The following is a 22044-nucleotide window of genomic DNA, read 5'->3' on the forward strand; positions in this document are numbered from 1 at the left end:
CTGTCAAACACTCGCTGATGGTGACCTCACTAGCAAAATGAACAAAGCATTTTATCTGCAACAAACTAACATGAGGGAAAACCTTCGTCAAAGAAAAGCATGCCCCAAGACAGGGTAGCAACTGAAGCATGGAAAGGAAAGCGAGAGGCGTATGTAAAGTCTTCTCCAGTGACTATGCAGCAAATAAGCGCACTTCCCAGCAACCGTACGGACCAGAATTCAGTCCCTAGAACCTACATGGTAGGAGGAGAACAGACTTCCCCAAGTTACCCTCTGACCTACACATGGATACACAAATAAATAAGTGTAAATTAAAGTGTTTTATCAAGGTTGGGGCTGGAACCATTGCTCAGCAGTTAAGAGCAGTTACTTACAAAGGACAGTTTCATTCCCAGCACCCACATCGCAGGCTCCAGCGACCTGTAATTCCAACTCCAAGGAATCTGATGCCCTCTTCTCGGCAACATGAACACCCCCATACACACACACACACACAAATATACATAAACACAATTAATAAAAATAAACCTTAAAAAAAAATAAGGAACAGAAGCCAGAAGACAAAAATATTGTGACTAAAGCAAAGGCTTCAAAACAGAACAAATTCTAGAAATGGAAAAAGCTACAAGAACTAAACTCTTAAGATGGAGTCACGCAGAGGCAGGCAAGCTCCCTTGTTCCCCTTCTGCCCTAAGTAATACTCACACTTTTTTGTTCGTATACACAGCAGCTCAGCTGCACTGGCACTGGGGAAATGTATTTGAGTCAGCATCTTGTAAAAATACTTCAAGTAAATAATGGTTAAATAAATGGGTAATTCAAAAACAGGGTCTACTGAGCTCAGGGAACAATTTCTGAACTGAAGAACTAAGTAAACCACATAGAACAAGAAGATTAAGAGATAAACAGCAAAAGAGACAAAGACATTTAAAACTAGCAAAGTCATGATAGGCAGGACAACAGAAGGAAGTCCAACAATCTATTAGGCATTCTCTAGTGGAGCAGATTAAAAGCAGAGAGCAATTTCAAATGTAATGAAACCACAAAATCTCAGGCGAAGTAACATCCATAACCTCCAGCTACATCGAGAAAACCTCCACCTGGACAGAATAGCTGGAAAGCTACCAAAGAGAAACACATGTTAGCTACAAAGCATCAGGTGCAGCAATGGAAGACTTCTCATCCAAACTGGGACCTCTTTTCAGCAGATCGACTCTAGGTGCCAATGAAAATGGAGATGACCTGGGGCCAGGGCCCTGCTCAGTAGCAAAGCACTTGCCTAGAATGTGTGCCGCCCTAGGTTCTGTCTGAGATGGGGGTGGGGGTGCTTTAACTTAAAAAGCTGAACCTTAATAAATTATCTTCAAAAACTAAAGTGAGCAAACTTTTTTTTTCAGACTTTACATCTCTCTCTCATGCCCTAAAGGGCAGAGTAAAAACAAAGCAACAACAACAACAAAACCTTTATGAAGAAGGAATCTGAGGAAAGGAGCTGAACTTAGAAGACAGCATATAAGCAATGATGAGAGAGTCAGCTGGGTATTGGGGGAAACAAAAGAGTACATTTTGAGTATGGCCTCTTTAAAAACGCTATTAGAGGGGCTGGAGAGATGGCTCAGTGGTTAAGAGCATTGCCTGCTCTTCCAAAGGTCCTGAGTTCAATTCCCGGCAACCACATGGTGGCTCACAACCATCTGTAAAGAGGTCTGGTGCCCTCTTCTGGCCTGCAGACATGTACACAAACAGAATATTGTATACATAATAAATAAATAAATATTTAAAAAAAATAAATAAATACGCTATTAGAGGAAAGTTAGAAAATAATTACACTGTATCACCAACCCTAGCATACTTTATGTTACTGTTTTAGAATGCATAAAATCAGACCATTTCCTAAAGTTAGCACTCTCATGCACATACATACATACACACACACACAAACACATATACACATAATTTAAAAACAAAAAAAATTCAAAATCAGAATGTATCCTAAAACTGTAATTGAAAATGCCCTCTTTAACCAAGCAGTGGTGGCACATGCCTTTAATCCCAGCACTAGGGAGGCAGAGGCAGGCGGATCTCTGTGAGACTTCGGCCAGTCTGCTCTACAAGAATTAGTTCCAGGACAGATAGGGCTGTTACACAGAGAAACCTGTCTCAAAACACAAAACAAGAAAGAAAATGCCCTCTTTCCAACTGAAACAAAATAAGAGTACTCCTTGGATCTACTATACCAGAAAGGCCAGTGTAGGATCACACTACAGGAGGAAGAAGGGAGACAGGTAGAGGCGGGGTGATGTCCACAGCCATTCTTCACGGTCAGGGTACTGAGACAGGGAGCCCAGCTCACTGCACACCATTTTCACAGTCCCTCAGCTGGGGTTTACCTCTCTCTCACCACTCTCCCACAGTGCATTCCTCCACAATACTCTACCCCAGTGGATGTAGTGAATGAAAGACAGTGCGTATAACAGCAATGCTCTTACCTGACTTCCAGGAGAAACAAAAGCAGATCAAGTATTTTAAGCCTTATAGACATTTCTCCATCAACACCGTATTTTAAAATATTTTAAACATTTCATTACCAGTTTGCCTAACGCGCTGCAACCCACGCTCTCAATACCCAGGAACGTGCTTAAGAATTAATCCCTGAGCACTGACAAAGGGGCAGGAAGGCAGCAAAGAGTAACACCTGAAGTCGCAGAAGATTCAGCGCTGCCACGGCCATGCACTCTTTCTCCTGCGGTGGGGGCCAGTCAGCGGTGCCGTCCATTCCCTCGCTTACTTGACGCAGTAGGAGATCCAGCTGCTCAAAGGTCATTGAGCAGATGTCCACCACAAAGGGGACACGAAGGCCAATGGACCACTCAGAACAAGATGACCACGCAAAGCTCTGTGCAAGAAAAGAATGAACCTAACATGAAATCTCTACGTTCATCGATGGTCTGTTCTACTGGAGAGACTGACCACAAAGCATGATGAAACGCCTGAGTTATAACTTATTTACCCCTCTATGTCCCCAGTTTCATGGCTGTCCAGCTCACATACTATTTCCAAATTCCTCTCCTGTTTCACTGTCCCATCTCATATCTACAATTAAACTGTGAAAAGCTTTTCCAAACTGTTCTCACCACAAGATTACTCCTCCATACTAACGGATGGGAGCGAGTAGTCAACCCACTTATGCCGAAACCACAGTAGTTCTACGTAGATGACGTAGGTGTGTATACACAACCTGCCTAAGAGCAAACTGACATAAACCATCAGTATACTGTCCTAACTGACATTTAGAGAACCGCTCACCCAGAAACAGTAAAATGCATTCAGTCTGGGAGCTTGAGTGATGACTCAGAGGTTAAGAGTACTGGCTGTTCTTCCAGAGGTTCTGAGTTCAATTCCCAGTGACCACAAGGCAGCTTACAACCAACTGCAATGAAATCTGATACCCTTTGCTGGCATGCAGGCATGCGTGCACACAGAATACTATATACATACATACATACATACATACATACATAAATAAATAAATCTTTTAAAAATGTATAGAGTTTGCAAGCAAACACAAAGCACTATCTAGAGGAAAATTTATAGCATCAAATGCTTAGAGACAAAAAGGGCTAAACCCAATAATCCAGGATTCCACTTTAAATAAAAATGAAAAGAGCTTGCCCAAAGCAAGCTGAAGTGAAAGACACTTTAAAAAGATGAAATAGCAAGACACTTAAAAACAAACAAAAAAAAATTAAGAGGTTAATAAATGAACTGAAAAATAATTATTTAAAAAGATCAACAAAATTAAACTTCAAGGGGGAGGTAGGGGCTGACAAACAAAAATCATACGAATTATTAGTAACCAAGTGGCTTGGACTCAAATAGAGAATTAAAAAATACAAAAAAACAAACAAAAAAACCTTATAGGACAGCTGTAACAGAATGGAATGATTCTCAAGTGCCAGCACCAGAAAAACCTACCCATAAAACAGAAGCCATGAATGCTTATCTATTAACGAAATTGAATGTCTTGTAAAATTGCATTTCTAGTTGTATTTCTCAGCTCAGATGAATTCACAGACATTTAAAGGAGAAATAGCACTGTACACCATCTCTTTTAGGAAACACGGGGAACATGCCCCAACCCTTTCCATGATGCCAGCTTTACCCTGACAGAAATCAAGTAAGAAGAAAGTATGCATGTAAATAACCCTAATGACTGTGAACACACACATAAATAATACAACATTAGCAAGTAAACCTAGAAACATGAAAATGATCAAACATGAGCAACAGTTATGCCAGTAATGCAGAATTAGTCAAAATCTGAAAACCATTATTTTCCAAAAGGAAAACCACATCAACTTACATAATCTGAGAAGAAAAACAATTTCAACAAATCTCAGAATACTTTTCAAAAAAGGAATAACCCATATCCAATAATGAAGAGCCAGAGGTAGAGAGAGGGATAGAGAGAAGGGGAGGGAGCATACACTGTTTCTACAAACAGTGTTACAGAAGAAACCACTGAAAGACCTACAGTAAAGTAATGAAGTCATATGCAGTTTGGAACAACTGCGGGACAGAGGACAACACACAAAAGCTGGTATTTCTACAATCTAGCAGTGAACATTTGGAAAACAAAATTGTACAAAACCCCAACCTAACTATGCAGTGAGTACCTGGGCAGGCCCACAGGCAATTCCAACTATGTGTTTGGTGTCCAGTCCTGGTAGTGCAGTAGGCTCTGGCTTGGTCACACGCAAAGTGTCAAAGTGCTGGCACTGATCGTTGCTCCCCCAGCTGTGCACCTCACTGTCTTCTGTCAGAGCAAGGCAATGGGTAGAGCCTGCAGCCACATCGATCACCTTCTTCCCTAGGGAAAAGATGGGCACAGTGACAATGTCAAGCCTATGACTTTAGTTCTAAGGACAGCTACTCACAGCTGCAGGGCAGATGCATTCAGTATTGACTTTTTAACAGGTAACACATTCATTTAATATGAGAATCAATTACTTGATTTGACTAAGCTATTAAGTACATGTTATGTTTCATCAATTACAATATGTTAAGAACATAGCACACAAATAAGCTTATGCTGCAGTATGAAAACTTTTTTCTGTTCCTTACTCAGAATTTTATTCAAAAAGAGAATGATTTTTTTTAAGTTCATATCCCTAGTCTTACTCATAAGACACACACACCATCAAAAGACATGCCTCTGAAATTAACTAGGAAGATTACAAGATTAAGCCCAATCCCTTATTCATCTGGACTGTTCAAGAATTTCAGGTAGGATGAGAGACAATACTTTGGCTCCTTTAAGAGATAGGTTTCCTAAGGAAATGTTTCTAAACACACTTGGCCACCAAAACATTCTCATAATGAATGAATTTGTTGACTGACTAATTGCTGGGCAGGAGAGGGAATGCCACAGCACACAAATGGAGGTCAGAGGGTGAGTTTGTGGAGGTTGGTTCTCTTCCTCTGCCTTTGTGTGGGTTCCAGGGAACCCTAGACTTACACGACAAGTACCTTTACTGGCTGCGCCACCTCATGAGTCCCACAAACTCAGACATCTAACTATGTTGGTGGGACAATAATGTTTTTAGTTATTAGATTGTTTGTCTCCAATCCCCCTAGATGTGGCAATGCAAAACATACTCTTCAATAAGAAACTTCTCTTAAAAGGAAGACTGCTCTTTCTCAAAGTCACATGATTTAAAATTTTTCTATTTAATTACTATTAGAAAAGCATTATGCCTTTACTTGTAAGTGACATAATCAACACAAACTGTGTTTCAACATAATGTCAATAAAATCAGCTAAAAAATATTGTTATCTGGACTAGAGAGATGGCTCAACAGTTAACAACATTGGCTACTCCTCCAAAAGACCTAGTTTCAGTTTCCAGCATCCACAGGGTGGCTCACAACCACCTGAAATTTCACTTCTAGAAATTTCAACGCCTCGGAGGGCACTGCATGCACATTATACACATACACACATTCAGGGCAAATGCCCACACACATAAAAAAAATTTTTAAACTTTCCAAATTAAAAAAAAAAAAACCCTGTTGCCTAATAAGTGCTGAACTACTGTAAGTTAACAGCAACAGTAATTTAAATATTACTATAGTAATGTATTAAATTACTTCTAGCAAATAAGTGGCAAAGGATATTTTCTGTTTTAACGGAGGAAAAGGAAAATAAGAGGCAAACTGAATTCCAGTAGAGCTGCATAGCAGGGTGAATCTGCTATTCTACAAGTTATTTTAGAAGCACACAGAAGACTCCTAGAGACAAGGTATTAAAATGCTGTAAAAAAAAACTGATGAGTAAAACGCTGACAAGTCTCACATAAAAACCCTATTTCCAAACCCTCTCAAAAAAGAAACAGAAACAAGAGAAAGGAAAATATTAGTGTAGGAATCACTAAACTGGACTCTGAAACAAAATGCAAGCCAAATCCTGCATTTCTGAAAAAGGCTAATGGGGAACAGGGGACACGGCAGGCTGCTCCTTTAGCAAATTTATAAACTGGCCCTTTTTTTAAGAAAGGCTGTCCCCCCTCTGAACTAAATAAAAGACAACAGGGCCCAGCAGACATACATGTACTGACCTTGCCTGACTCACTGACCTCACCGTTCTCAACTCATCTGTATTTCACCAGCTCCCCCTTAGGATAGGAAGGAGAGCACCTAAATTATACAGGTCAAAAAGAAAGGTTCTCCCTTTATAAAAAAAAAAAAAAAAAAAAAAAGTCCCTCCTAATATACTATCCTGAACAGTGATTTGGCTCCCAAAAATCATAAAACAGTCCCTCATATGATCTAAATGCCATGGTTTTAAAGGCAACATCTCCAAACATGCCATTCCTAGCAAGAGTGCCTGAGACCATGTAGGGCTCTCTCAAGATGGTCCATGTCTATGCTACAGTGAGCACACACTGCAGAAGGCCCTGGACTCACAACACACAGTTTTGTAGCCACGCATGCACAGCTCACTCACCAAGGACAAGTTCAGACCAACCAAGGAGGAACCAAGCCTATTTGTGACCCTGCAGCACCATGAGTCTCAAACTAAATGAATTAAAAATTAATTTGATGAGAATAATTTTAGGCCATTATTAGAACAGATAAGCCATTTGGCATTATTTATCTCTCTCAAGATGTCAGTGAGCATTTCCAATGACAGCCCATTGGCTAGACATCTATAAGGGCTTCAGTGTTACACGCGCAATACCTTGCAAGCCTTCCAGGAGTTTGGGATAACGGACATGTTCTTCTGTTCCATGCCCAAGCCTCTGATTGTCACCTTTTCCCCATGAATAAACTTGGCCATCTTTGGTCAAAGCAATAGAAAACTGACTTCCACAGCGAACTTTGATGACATCTAAGTCTTGAAGTTTTTCAATCAACTTTGGGGTTTTGCAGCCATCACTTCCTCCTCTCCCCAACTTCCCATAGTCGCCATCTCCCCAAGACCACACTTGGCCTAGAAAATACAAATGCATTTAAGTAAAGACCACAGCACATCACAATGGAAGTTTCAAATGAATGAAAATAATATGAACCATGAACACATATTTCAGTCAATCCTACACAGGTTACTGACCAAATGTAATCTCACTTCTATTTCAGGTTGATGTATTAGCAAATGAAAACTGCAAACAAGGGCTCGAGAGCCGGCACAGTGGTGCATAACACTTGATGCTCCTGCAGAGCACACACGGCCATCCTCAACTCCAGTTCCAGGGGATCAGCCTGGTCTATGGAGCTAGCTCTGGGCCAGCCAGGGCTACACAGAGAAACCCCGTCTCAAGAAACCAAAAATAAAAATAATAATAACAATTTCACAGAATGCAGACTGTACAATGACTATGAAAAACTGGCTATAATGAAGCAAAGCTAGCTAAATGTTGGGGATATATTAATAATGAGACAATACAGAATGTCAAGTATTCTATTTAGCTGTAATTTTTAGTCAAAAAAAATAAGATAAAATACCCACTAGGAAAAGTGGGAGCCCCTAGTCAGCCATCTGCTTTCAAAAACCCAAATCCTGGGAAATTCCTGGGCCTCTGAGCCGAAGCCACGGACACCCTCACTTCAGACAAGAAACGTTCCCCATAATCTTGGGCTTGAACCCCTGCTTTCCAAGGCTGCCATTGCTGTCTTAAGAAGGCTTAGGTGGCACAGCCTTGCTGGAAGAAGGGTGTGTGCCACTGGGGGCAGATTCCAGTATAGAAAGCTTCACCTACTTCCAGTTTGTTCTCTCTGCTTTAGGCTAACATTCAAGATATGATCTTTGAGGTTCCTGCTCCAGACGCTTTGCTGCCTGCTGCTATGCCTCCCAGTCACAATGTGATGTGGGATTTCCCTCTATATGCTGTGATTGCCATTGGTTAATAAAGGAACTCATTTGGGCCTAAGGGGAACAGAACTGGGTGGGGAAAACTAAACTGAATGCTGGGGAAAAAGGGAGGAGTCAGAAAGAAGCCATGGAGCCTCCGCAGGAGAGAGATACACTAAAACTTTGCTGGCAGGCCACAACCTCATGGTGATGCATAGATTAATAGAGATGCAGTAGGATCAAAAACCCATCCTACTGCACATACTGGTTTTGGGGGAGCCTAGGCAGTTTGGATGCTCACCTTACTAGACCTGGATGGAGGTGGGTGGTCCTTGGACTTCCCACAGGTCAGGGAACCCTGATTGCTCTTTGAGCTGATGGGGGAGGGGGACTTGATCGGGGGAGGGGGAGGGAAATGGGAGGCAGTGGTGGGGAGGAGGCAGAAATCTTTAATAAATAAATTTAAAAAATAAGATTCTCCAACTAAAAAAAAAAAAGATTAATAGAGATGGGTTAAATTAAGATGTAAGAGTTAGCCAATAAGAAGCTAGAGCTAATGGGCCAAGCAGTGTTTTAAATAATAGTTTCTGTGTGATTATTTTGGTTCTGAGCAGCCAGGACAAACAAGCTGCCTTCCCCCAACAATAATAGACTTTCATCCTCTGGAAATGTAAGTCAAAATAAACTTCCATGCTGGGTGTTGGTGGTGCATGCCTTAAATCACAGCACTTGAGAGGCAGAGGCAAAGGGATCTCTGTGAGTTCAAGGCCAGCCTGGTCTACAGAGCAAGTTCTAGGACAGCCAGTACTTCACAGAGAAACCCTGTCTCGAAGAACCAAAAAATGTAATAAAATAAAGTAATAAACTTTTCCTACTACAAGTTGCCTTGGTTACAGTTTTAAGACAGCAACAGAAAGTAACCAATACACTCACCAACCTAAAAGATGGTAACAAGGAGGGCAGCCTCAGGAAGGCCATACAACTCCCAAACTCACTCACCCAGGTAACACCCACCAACATCCCTAAGAAACCGCCCAGGGCAGTACAAGTTCTACATACCATTCTCAGTCACGGCCAGGGTTTGAGCATCCCCACTCCCACAGGCAACATCGATGACCTTTAGTCCTTTAAGTCCAGCCACTAGCATTGGAATGGCCTCATCTTCACTGGAGCCTTGAGAGAGATACAACTGTCATCCTCCATCCCTCTCAGCAGAAGCAACCTCCCTCTACCCCATGGCTGTGCTCATCTACAGTAGACATACCATGGCCCAAGCGGCCATAGTTCCCACGGCCCCAGGTGTACAGCTCCCCCTCAGCAGTGATGGCTGCGCTGTAAGTACTCCCACATGCTATGTGCACCACATGCTTCCCGGCCTGCTTTCCTGAGAAAGCCGAGATCACCTTGGGCTCCTCCAGGGGCCTGTGGGAAGGAAGGTAAGAAATGACATTGTAGGCATTTCTTAAGGGTGGAAAAAGCAAATAGGTGATCAGAGCATGACGCTCTTTTGCTTTTCTATCTCAAACACAGAACATCACCACCTCCTAAGCTGGATCCAGCAACAGTATCTGTTGAAGACTCACAGAATGAACTATACAGCAGCTCTACTCCTAATGTCCCCAACCACAGCTCATCATCAGCAAAGCAATAAACTGCTGACACACCCAACAACATGGCCATACTGTAGATATGACTGAAAGTAAAGGTCCAGGCTCAGTGCTAGAAAAGACAAAACAATCTGAACAGAGAGCAAGGCAAAATGTTGGCAGGGGCTAGAGTAGGAAATCAGGGAGTAACTGCAAAGACAAGCCCGGGACCAACAGTAACACCTTCTCTCTTGACTGTGGCGGTGGATACGCTGCATGAATTTGTCAAAACTTACCCAAAAGTCAATCTGCTGTGTGTGCACTTTATGCATGCATGCATGTGTATTCGTGTGTGTGTGTGTGTGTGTGTGTGAAAGAGAGAGAGAGAGAGAGAGAGAGAGAGAGAGAGAGAGAGAGAGAGAGGAATGTAGACAGAAAGAAGTGAGCAAATCTTACTAATAAAGTGGGATTTTTGATTTTACAGACTAAAAACTTTGAGAAAATAAGGATAACAAAATTTTCAGAATTAAAAATAAAAATCTAATTAACAAAACTTCTCATGTTTTTAACCTACGTTATGCATCCTAGATAAACAACACTTTTAAAGACATGCTTTGCTCACTTTGTGACTACATACAAGAATGGGCACGGCTGGGGAAAGCCAATCCCTACTGAGTACAACCCTTTCTTTCTTCTTCAGCTCAAGCTAAAACTCTTCCCACAGTTTTCTCTGATTCCTGCCTTTTGCACTGATCATTTTTTTCCTTCCCTGAACTCCGAGACCAAGGGAAGTTATTCATTCTAATCTCAGGTAATCCTAATTTCCTTAGGAATTACATCAATAGTAGTATATAATAAATACCTCCAAGGTATATTATACTGCCCTTGGTACCTCTGACGACCCAGGACAATCCTGCCATACAGTCTGCAAACAATAGCCCTTCCAAACTCCTTTTTCACTAGTTTTGCTTCATTTTTCCTCAATATCTTACCCTGTACCTCTGGGATCATTTCTGAACTCTAAAATAACGTGCCACACATATCCCTACTTTTCTTGAACACTGAGATTCTTGCCAGAGAATATTCTAGGTAGTGATGTCTCCATTTCCACTCCCACAGTATAAATAAGTCAGAGACCTTCCAGTCTCTCCTCCTCTGACTCACAGACAGTCAGGGTTGAGATGTTTCTAACTTGACCTGCCTGCTCCCTCTCATACTCTGACCTCATGAAGCAAGCTTGCCCCGGAGACAGCACAGCTACCGAGTGTCAAGATCTCCCCAACAGGCTCCACCTGTAACAGCACCATACAAGATCTGTGGGAATTGCCAAATCTCTCAATTTTTAGCCCTAAGCATTTACAATATCTATTTTTTTGTTCTACTTCCATTCTTCCATGGTAATTGAAAGCTTTTGCCCAGTAAGGTGATACTGGTCTCTAAGAACACGTCATGGTTCTGCAGGTACTACCAGCGGGAGACATGGCCCAGTGTGAATAACATGGCAATGTGGGGTTTCTTTAATTTAGAAAACAAGATGGAAGGTACAGTTGCTAGTCACTACTAAAGCTGGCAAAGAGCGCACCCTCCATTTGTGGCAATTCCCAAGGAGTCAGTCATCAAGAATGGACACATGCCAGGAAGTGGCCTACGCCTTTGATTTTCAGCACTTGGGAGACAAAGGCAGAGGCAAGCAGATCTCTGTGAGTTCAAGGCCAGCCTGGTCTACACAGTGAGTTCCAGGACAGCCAGAGCTACATAACGAGACCCTGTTTTCAGGTAAAAGAAAAAGAAAAGAAAGAAAATGGACACATCGTGTTATGTCTCCCCCCCTTATCCTAAAAGGCAGCAGGAAATCACTCCTGACATTTTCCATTCCATTGTGAATATGGATCCCTAGTGAGCATAGCAGTTTCTAAAACGGCTGTACGTACACAGTGTCTCCATGGCCCAGCCTTCCGCCATCCCCACAGCCCCAGGAGTACACCTCCCCTGTGGCAGCCAAAGCCAGATAGTGGTGACCATCAGAATGGGCAGCAATTTTCACAATGTTTCTGGAGGCAAGCCCCTGGACCAGTTGTGGAGCCTAGAAAGGTAAAAGTCAGAAAGAACAGGTTGTCATGGGCAATGCGAACAGAGCAACTCTCCCCATTCACACTCAACCTGACAGACTGGGACCCTCTAGAGCTCCGAGTGGTAAGAATTCTCCACGTGGTCCATGAATGCAAGTGCTGCTGTGAAAATAGACACACAGCTCAAGGACTTCCCTTAAACGAGAGCACCCATGTCCAGTGCACCATCAGAACCTCATCAGAACCTGTTCTTATTTTGTCGGCTGCCTTACACATGAACACTGGTTTACAAAGCAACTGTGATTAGCAATGGGAATTACTGGGTGGCATTCTTGATCCCTGTTAACGCCCACCACAACTGGGACCATCTAACATGACTATGACTATAATGTACAATACACAGACACCTGCAACCGGGACCACGACACCATGTGGCATCTACAGCGGGCCCACCACTGAAGGAGGCATGCATCACACCACACTCAGCACCTACCAGCATGTCACTGTTGTAAGCCTGTGTGTACACACGGCCATTTCGGGACAGGATCAAGAAACGCTTTTCCGCACAGGCCACCTGCATTACCCCCAGACTGGCAAGGCCTTCACACTGGATTGGACCAATCACATTGGCATAGTATTTCCATCCTATTAAGCCCCAACCTATGACCTCCTGCAATGATCCCTGCAAAAAAAAAAAAAACACATATAAATGTTTCTCAGAGTAAGAGAATATGCAGAACTAATATTAAGATACTACGGAAGTGAAAAACAAAAAAGTAAATAGACCAATTAAGAACATCAAAATAACTCAGAATATCTCATATTAGCACAGCTAAATGGTAAGCTCCCAGTTTTGTTTATATTTCATTTCAAAAGTATCATTCAAAAGCTGGACTTTCAACATATTTTTCAATGATCAAACTATATCAGGTTATGTTTGTGTCAAAACAGGCAGAAAATCAAAACCCCAGGCATAAAGCTGGGAGCAAATGTCTTTACTGGTGGGGGTGAGAGAATGAAGCTACCTAGGAACAGCCTGAAGAGAAGGAGTCCACGCTGAGTCACCTCACCATGTACTGCAAAGACACATATGCATGCATACTCAGGATAAACAGGAACACACAACAGAATCAGCTGCCACAGTAGCATTTGGGTAGCAAAATTCTGTCACTAACTCAGGAGTCCATTTTAAGGGGACTTATTAAGAAAAAGACCCATTGCACGGCATGGTAGCACATGCATCCCTCACAGCATGCAAGAGACAAAGATAAACATGCTCTGTGAATCCAAGGCCAGCCTCATAAACATGGAGTTCCGGGTCAGCCAGGGCAACATAGTAAGATGCTGTCTCAAAATAACAGTAATAATAACAATAGGAGGAACTGGAGGAAGAGGAAAGAAGGAGAATGAAGATGGATAGAGCTCAACATACAACATATTTATAAAAAGTCTTTAAAAATTAAGAAACCATTTCTATTTACCAATATAGAAAGAATCCAATATATCTTCTTGGTGAGAAGAAAAGCCAAAGAAAAAAATGAGGAGGAAACTAAAGAATCATATAACATGCAACCACTGATGCATTCATTCCAGAGAAAGTGAAAAGTTGCAGACCCGGATAGCAAAGTGAGATCAAGCAGTGGGATGCTGGGCATATGGAAGTCAGGGGAAGAAACAAAACGCACTGCCACACACCATCCGGACTCGACCATGTGGCTGTGCTTCACAGTCTGTTCTGTTGTCTTGGGTTTTGGTTGGTTTGATTTGGGTTTTTTGTTTTGTTTTTTCAAGACAGGATATCTCTGTATTGCCCTGCCTGTCTTGGAATTTGCTATGTAGACCAGGTATGTCTCAAATTCAGAGATCTACCTGCCTCTGCCTCCTGAGTGCTGGGATTAAAGGTGTGTGTGTCGCCGCCAACACCACCCAGTTTATCCAACTTTTTGTTATTTTGGGTTATTTTGTTTGTTTGTTTGTTTTTTCCTTTTAATGAGCTCTTGTTTGTATTCCAAATAAAAAGCTAAAGAAACTTGGATTGAAAGCCAGAATTAATTACTCTGTATAATCTTGACAAGAACAATGTCATCCCAAATATTTGTTTTCTCCAGGATACAAAGTGGAACATTGTGATGGACAGGCACACGCCAAAGTCTTGTCACACAGGCTGATCACTACCACCATTACCATTATTTAGACATTTTACATAAAATATGACTGCAATGTTATTACATTATAACCAGCACTACATACTAAGCACTTCGGTGATAGCATATGTGGTCAGAGTGAGCAGGGCCATGGGTTTGATTCCCAGCACTGAAATAAAAGAAGATCTCTGGCATTTCCCTCTCAATGGCAAGAAGCTTGTTGTCATCTCTAGGGCCCCTAATTCGGCCACTAGGCCCTGTGTACTTGTAGGGAATGGATAAAATCCTGGATGAGTATGCTATTAGCATGAGCACAGTCATGTCAAGGACCCAAATGCCTCAGATTCATGAGAATAAAAATGCCTTCCGATGTCAGACTCAGGAAAATGGAAAAGCCTAACAACAGAATCACTGTTGACAGTTATACTGGCTGGTTTTGTGTGTCAACTTGACACAAGCTAGAGTCATCAGAGGAAGGCGCCTCAGTTGAGAAAATGCTTCCTTGAGATCCAACTACAAGGCATTTTTTTCTTATTTAGAGAGCAATGGGGAGGGCCCAGCCCGTCGTGGGTGATGGCCCTGGGTTCTATAAGAAGATAGGCTGAGGAAGCCATGGGAGGCAAACCAGTAAGCAGCATCCTCCATGGCCTCTGCATCAACTCCTGCCTCAGCGATCCTGGTCTGTTAGAGTTCCTGTCCTGACTTCCTTCAGTGATGAGCAGCACGCTGATATATAAGTGGAATTGAACCCTGTCCTCCCCAATTTGCTTTTTGGTTGTAGCGTTTCACAGCAGCAATGGAAACCCTAACTAAGACAACAATGCAAGCAGAAAGCATTCCTGTAGCTTCCTCCTCCCTCCCAGATGGTTTCAGTAGGAGATTGCTCCCCTGCAGAGAACTCCCACTAAGAATATTTAACCTCTCCTCCTACAAAATCAGTTTCAGGGCTGTAAGTGCCCTCTACCTAAGTAAGCATGGCTCACTTGGTCCAAGCATTTCTGAATGTTTTTCTGTCTTCTTCATTTCTGCAAGCCCTAGTACTTCATTGCCCACTCAGAGCACTGACCAACACTTTGAACTATAGACACATTTAAACATTCCAACCACCATTAGCAGAAAAATCAAATTTCAGCTGGGTGCTTGTAGCCACACTCTTAATCCCAGCCTTGGGAGGCAGAGCAGGCAGATCTCCGTGAGGTCAGGGCCAGCCTGGTCTACATATTGAGTTCCAAGACGTCCAGGGCTACACAGAGAAACTGTCTTGGAAAAGAAAGGGAGGGAGGGAGGGAGGGAGGGAGGGAGGGAGGGAGGGAAGGAGGGAGGGAGGGAAAGAAGTAACCAACGAACAAATCTGGCACATACACAGAATGAAAATCGACAAGAGCTCCTAACCCTACCACATGCAAAGAACACTAAGCTGGTTATGGCTCAGTGTTTGTGATGGTTAATAGTGTTAATTATCAAGCTGGCAGAATCTGGAATGGCCTGGGAGGAGAGCCTCTTGCCACGCCTGGAGGGGATTATCTGGGTAAGTGCTGTGGGAAGCCTCACCGTAACTGTGGGCAGTGGACTATACATGGAAACAGCAAGCTGACCACTGCTCTCGCTCACGGGCTGCAAGTGCAATGGGACCAGCTGCTTCGAGCTCCTGCTGCCTTGTATACTCCAATCGTGAGCTAGAATAATCCACCCTTTCTCCTTCAGGTTGCCTGTCACAGATTTTTTTGTTTGTTTGTTTCTTTAATCACACAACAAAAAAAGAAACTTGTCCAGTGCACTTAGGGTCCAAGTCATCTTCATTACACAAGAAGAAGCCCTGCCCTCGCACATACCTTATGAGAGGTGGGAGAGCTGCACAGAGGAGGCATACAGGGTGTAGCCAGCCGGTCTAAATGGGCCATGACAACAACTGCAGTTTGCCGCAAATCAATGGCAAGTTCATTGTCTTGTGGAAGAGTAAGGTACCTCAGGAAGCTCTCATTGGGGCTCAGAGGGCCAGACAAAAGCTAGATTAAGAGAAAAACATACTCAGAAACAAAGGAAGAAAAAATACCACCATCAACCTCTAATCACGCTGTTGGTATTTAGTTATGCGTTTCCAATAGAGCTTATATTTTAGCCATCAAACTACAATGCTGGTCATACAGCTACACTAAACATTTATACACTTCTATACCGGGCATATAAAAACACACAGTACTGACTTTACAGTCTATATACTTTTTATACCACACATGTGTAGACACCATATGGACTGTTTATCAAGCCAAACTACCCTATGGGAACACTGCCCTCAAACCCTAACAAGAGGACTGGGAAAACAACTCTGTCCTCAGCACTGAAGACCTGACTTTAATTCCCAGGATTCATGTAAAAATATCAACATAGTGCTATGCACTTGTAATCCCTGAGCAAGGAAGGTTAAGGTAGGTTCACTGGCCAGTCTGAACTACCTGGAGAATTCTAGGCAAGTGAGAAACCCTGTCTTAAAAAAAATAAGGTGGGTGACTCCTGAGGAACAAAACCCCAAACTGACATCTGGTATCCATACAAAGTGAAGATGGAGACAGACACACACAACCACACAGACACATACATGCTTTTTTAAAGTATTGGGACACAGAGCAAGCTCGCTGAAACATAACACAGTACTTCAACATGCCTTTGGAAACTAAGAACAAAACACAACAAAACCCTCATTTTGATATAAATATTGCCTTTAGAGAGAGATTCTGCTTAACTTTTCTAGAGCGTTGAGCATGTTAGAAGTACTCTAAGAGTCTTCAACAATCCTCACCCCACCCATTTGAAACACGAAGCTGCCTGGGCTAACATTAAATCTTTGATCCTCCTGCCTCAGCCTCCCAAGTAGCTAGGATTACATGCCTTTACTACCTGGCCTGGCTGTCTAGTCTACTAAAGCCTTGTTTTATTTACAATTAACATCATATTTCTAATTCTTGCAAAAACAAAGTCTTATTATCACCTAAGATTGTTCACATGTACATTAGGCCAAAGTGATAACAGAAGACCTAACTTTACAGAAAAGATAAAGGCTCAACATGTACTTGTAAAGAGCACAGTCCTCGGGTTTTGTTTACATAACACAAAACAGCCTAACACCACATCTAAAATTCACTTCCCAAAACATTCAAGCAGCTGCTGGGAACACAAAGGCACTAAGCCAGACACACAGAGATCACCTCAGCTGACTCAGCAGAGAAGCCTGTAAGTCAGCATGGCAGGCAGTAGGCAGAAACCTGAAAGACCAATGGATCCATGCCAAACCATATTTCTCTTCACAAGTACAAATCTGAAAGCCTTCTTTATATACTATAAAAGAATCTGGATAGTAGCCATGGCACTCTACCTTGTGAATATGGTGCACCTGATCTCCTGTACCGGCCTCATCTCACCTGCTGCTATCACCAGTAAGCAAACACACCTTGAAAGGCATCTATTCCCATAGATGTACACTCTGGCTTACGTATAATACAACTAGTTCTTCAATACAGACAGAATAAGAAAGGGCCACCTAAACACAAGCCCCAGGTGACACTCACGTGCATATCCCCTTCTGCATGTGGCATGTCCTTACTGCAGATGATGCTCTGAAACCTCTGCAGCAGTGGCAGAAGAGGGGCACTGGTGCCTTGGGCAGACCGCTCATTGTCAGTTTCCTGTGCCCCACTGTCCCACAGCTGAAGCAACAACAGGATGGCAGACAACATTTGGCTGAAAAGGAAGGATATTTACTCTCTAAAAAAGTTACTGTTTGTCATACCACATCAAAACTAAACATATAATTAGAATTATAAGAGGAAAATGATATGAGAACATGCTAACATAATATCATGGAAATAATTCTTGGCAGTTAAATCACTGAGTCAATGCCAAGAATTTAGCAAAAGACATTTGCCATCTATTGATATGAAAATAGCTAAGACATTTGAGTAGTGCTTTCTACATGAAACTTCAAGAATCTTAAATCAATAAATGAAGAAAACCTATTTCAGAAAGATGAAATAAACAGTTGTTTAGGGGAAACATCTTACAAAGGAGTTCTAGACAACTAGATAGATTAGCCTAAAAAGAAAAAAAGATAGCAGAGCAGACTAGCAGAAGAATAAACACGGGGCCCTGGCATGAAGGTCTAGCTATAGAACACTACAAATTTGCTATAGCCACAAATAAGTGGAATTCACATCACAGCAGGTGTCTAGACACACAACCATCTCCTGAGATGCCTTGAGCCTCAGACCACTCACCTAAGGGTGCCTCTCTGGACAGCCAACTCCAGCAGGATGGCCAAAGCCAAGTGCTGGTCCTGTAAAGGAACGCCTCCTGGCCCCTTAGTCCCTGGTGTCCCATGAACATCCCTGGAATGACAGCAACAGGAAGGCTAGGCAACATCAGGAAAAGCAGCAAACTTAAAATTACCAGCAGGCTAATGACATTCAATCTCCCATAAAAAAGACAAGCACATACACACATATACACACAAACAGACATACATGAGGGGGGGAGGGAGGGAGGAAAGGAGGGAGGGAGCGAGAGAGGGAGGGGGAAACATCTTTATAGGGAGGGTACTTTTTCCAGTATGAGGGATCAAATCTTGAGCTTTGGACACACTGGGTATTGGGCTCTATCACTGAGCTCTACTTCCCAGACACTAAAGGTGTTTTTAAATGCATGATTTTAGATATTATAGTACATTAGAAGACAGACCCTATGTTTCTGAAGCATAAAGTAAGCTGTACCATTGCACAAAAATGAGTAGAAAGGTCTTCAATGGGAATGGGCTATGGCTTTGTTAGTGGAGACCTTTCACTAGCATGCACAGGGCCCTGGATTCCAACCCAGAACTGCATAAACTGGACAGGATTATACATTATAGTCCTAGTACTTGAGGGGGGCGGTCAGAAGTTCAAAGTCATCCCTGACTACAGTAGTTTGAGGCCAGCCTGGGCTTCATGAGAACCTGTCTCAAGGGAAGGAGGCAGGGATAGAGGGAGGGAGGGAAGGGAGGGATGTGGGGTTTGGGGTGGGCACTTTTTCAATCTGAATAAAATATAGCATCAACTGTCCCATACAAAATTGGAGAATTAATTTTTGAAGCCACCAGAGGATCTAAAGGCACTTGTCTATGCATATTTATATTTCACATCAGAGAAATATTTTAACTTTGTGCTTGATAATAAATAACAAATTCCCTGACCTAAAATTGGAAAGGGGAGGCTATAACTGAAACTGGATTTTTAAACTTAATTCCAAGGCTATTTTCAGGGCTTTAGCTTTAAAATCCTACAGCAAAGCCTGCACTAGCAAACCTTGGAGAGAGACTCATGGCTCATGTGCAAGAGACTAAAGGCATCCCTGTCGATCATAGGAATAAATAGTAATGACTTCTGTTGAAGACGCAAGAGCACCCTAGCTTTCCTTCTATGTGTCTGTACTTAATTTTGTATTATTTTCTTCGCATTAAAAAATGTAACTACAGATTCATATTGAAGCCAAGAGCAGAAACACACACCTATAGTCACAACTACCAAGGAGCTGAGGATCACTTGAATTCAGAGTTCTGGACTATAGTATGTTATGCCAATTGTGTAACACTAAATTCAATATAGCAACCGCCTCGGAGCAGGGGACCACCAAGTAGTCTAGGACCCCCAGTTTGTCTAAGGAGGGGTACAGCTGCCCAAAAACTCCCATTCTGATCAAAATCATATACAAAAAATAAGAGTATAGCTATATGCTAGAATTTGGATCATAAACATCTGCCCAACACCTGTGTACTTGCTGGCTAGTCCCAAATCCATGACATTATGGAAAAGTGACAGACCACTTAGTAGGTAGAGTCTAGTACAAAAGTTAGTCAGTGCTGGTATACTGTTGAAGACAAAACTATAACCTGACATTTCCTCTTTCTCTATTTAGTGGCTGCCATGAAAGGACAGGCTCCTCCATGGTGAACTCTGCTGACACAGGTCCAAAGCTACAGGGCCAAGTGATCATAGACTCAAGTCTCTGAAACCAGCAGCCAAAACCCTTCCTCCTTATGTTTGGTTGATGGAGGTTCTTGGTACAGCAATAGTAAACTAACAAACAGGTTTACACATTTCTTTTCTGCAGTGAGAAGGACCAAACCAGGTTGTACATGCTCAGCAACTGCTCTCCTACTGAGCTACAGACCCTGCACTAGTCAGAACATTTTGCTTGAGTAGCCATGTACTCATATATTATCTACAAGACTTCCAGGCAAACACAATCTCGAAAACAGTGGCTCTCTATTAACACCAGGAAGCATACAAGAAGTGCTCAAATTATGATGGGAAGATCAACAAATACATCCAGAAAACAGCGAATAACAAAAAAAAAAAAGGTCTAGCATTTTCCATCACATTCAATGCGACAGCTTCTTGACTCACAATCATCATAAATTAAATCATCTAAAAAACTGAGAGTGGGCCAGAGAGCTGGCTCAGCAGTTAAAGCACTTACTGCCAAAACTAACACACACACACACACACACACACACATACAAAACAAATAAATAAAATGTGCAAAAACAATTTTGAAGTTGGGTATAGTAGCACATGCCTTTATTAATTCCAGCAGTCAGGAGGCAGACAGATCTTTGTGAGAGGCCAACCTGGTCTACAAAGCAAGTTCTAGGACAGCTAAGGCTGTTACACAGAGAAAACTTGTCTCAAAAAAAAAAAAGTTAATGTGAAAAGCAAGAACTTAAAAGCATGCTAAAATCGCAGCAGCAAAACCTAGTCAATAAGAAGAGATGAGAACGAGGCTCAAGCACACTGGAGCTATTCCAGAGAAAAGCAAGGAAAATGCAAACTCACCCAGTCACAACAGATCTGAGGAACCTCGTGGCTCTCTCTACCACCTCCAACCACACAGATGATACCGTGCTCTCATCAAAGAGAGAGGCCTCAGGAAGAGCTCGAAGGGCATCCAGGGACTCTTGCAAGAGCTCACTGCAGAGATCCGCATCCTCACCTGAGCAACACACAAGCATTGCTGACAAGCAGTGTTCTAGTCACTCCCACTGAGCCTCCAACCCCTTGAGTGAAAAGACAGTCAGGAGATTCTTCACACGATGGGTCAAACTGTACCATAGCTGCAAAATCCCAGTCCACCTTTGATATCTCTCATATAAGCAGTATGTGTGAGACAGACTGAGGGTCTCTTACCTGAAATATGGAGTGTCGGGGTGTGTGTGTGTGTGTGTGTGTGTGTCCGTGTCCATATACATCTCACACACAGAAACCAGAGGTTTCTCATGCAGCATCTTTGGTGTGGGTGCATTCTGGCAGCAACCTATCTCATGAGGTTAGTGAGTTTCTCTACTTATGAGATCATGAGTCAAAAGACTTGAGATTTTGGAAGATTTCAGATTGCATATTTTCAGATTACGGGTGCTCAACTGATAACTTCTTACTAAGTCATTAAACAGTGAAGGAGGTAAGGTGGGTTTGTAATAAATGAACACTTCTTAAAAACACAGACCTGAAGCCGGGCAGTGGTGGCACACACCTTTAATCCCAGCACTCAGGAGGCAGAGGCAGTCAGATCTCTGTGAGTTCAAGGCTAACCTGGTCTACAAGAGCTAATTCCAGGACAGGCTCCAAAGCTACAGAGAAACCTTGTCTTGAAAAACCAAAACAAACAAACAAACCATAGGCCTAAAAACTCAAAGACCCTATAGCCTCTGATCTTACAAAGAAGAACTCAAGGTGAAGAGAATGAAGACATCTACAAAGATTAAACGACTCTGAAAATCCCCCGAGAGGGCCTCAGGAACCTGGCAGTCTAGTTAGTAGGTGGCCAACAAGGAACTTGCTGGGGCAGAATTGCTCAGGGAACTCAAAACTCCCA

The 22044-nt window shown here is 42.5% G+C and overlaps 1 protein-coding gene across 1 annotated transcript in view; it reads right to left on the bottom strand.

Moving 5' to 3' along the window:
* The window catches only part of Herc2 (HECT and RLD domain containing E3 ubiquitin protein ligase 2), a 154660-nt gene that overhangs the window by 110543 nt on the left and 22073 nt on the right, over positions 1 to 22044 (bottom strand). The window contains exons 7-17 of the mRNA XM_075952430.1: positions 21009 to 21165; positions 18417 to 18527; positions 17712 to 17883; positions 15981 to 16154; positions 12498 to 12686; positions 11867 to 12018; positions 9614 to 9771; positions 9409 to 9522; positions 7240 to 7491; positions 4677 to 4870; positions 2696 to 2896 (exon numbers count right to left, since the gene is read on the bottom strand). Of these exons, the coding sequence (XP_075808545.1) occupies positions 2696 to 2896; positions 4677 to 4870; positions 7240 to 7491; positions 9409 to 9522; positions 9614 to 9771; positions 11867 to 12018; positions 12498 to 12686; positions 15981 to 16154; positions 17712 to 17883; positions 18417 to 18527; positions 21009 to 21165 (1874 nt within the window). The remainder of the gene's footprint in view (positions 1 to 2695; positions 2897 to 4676; positions 4871 to 7239; positions 7492 to 9408; positions 9523 to 9613; positions 9772 to 11866; positions 12019 to 12497; positions 12687 to 15980; positions 16155 to 17711; positions 17884 to 18416; positions 18528 to 21008; positions 21166 to 22044) is intronic.

Source organism: Microtus pennsylvanicus, chromosome 18 (assembly GCF_037038515.1).
Source record: "Microtus pennsylvanicus isolate mMicPen1 chromosome 18, mMicPen1.hap1, whole genome shotgun sequence".
Classification (NCBI taxonomy): Eukaryota; Metazoa; Chordata; class Mammalia; order Rodentia; family Cricetidae; genus Microtus; species Microtus pennsylvanicus.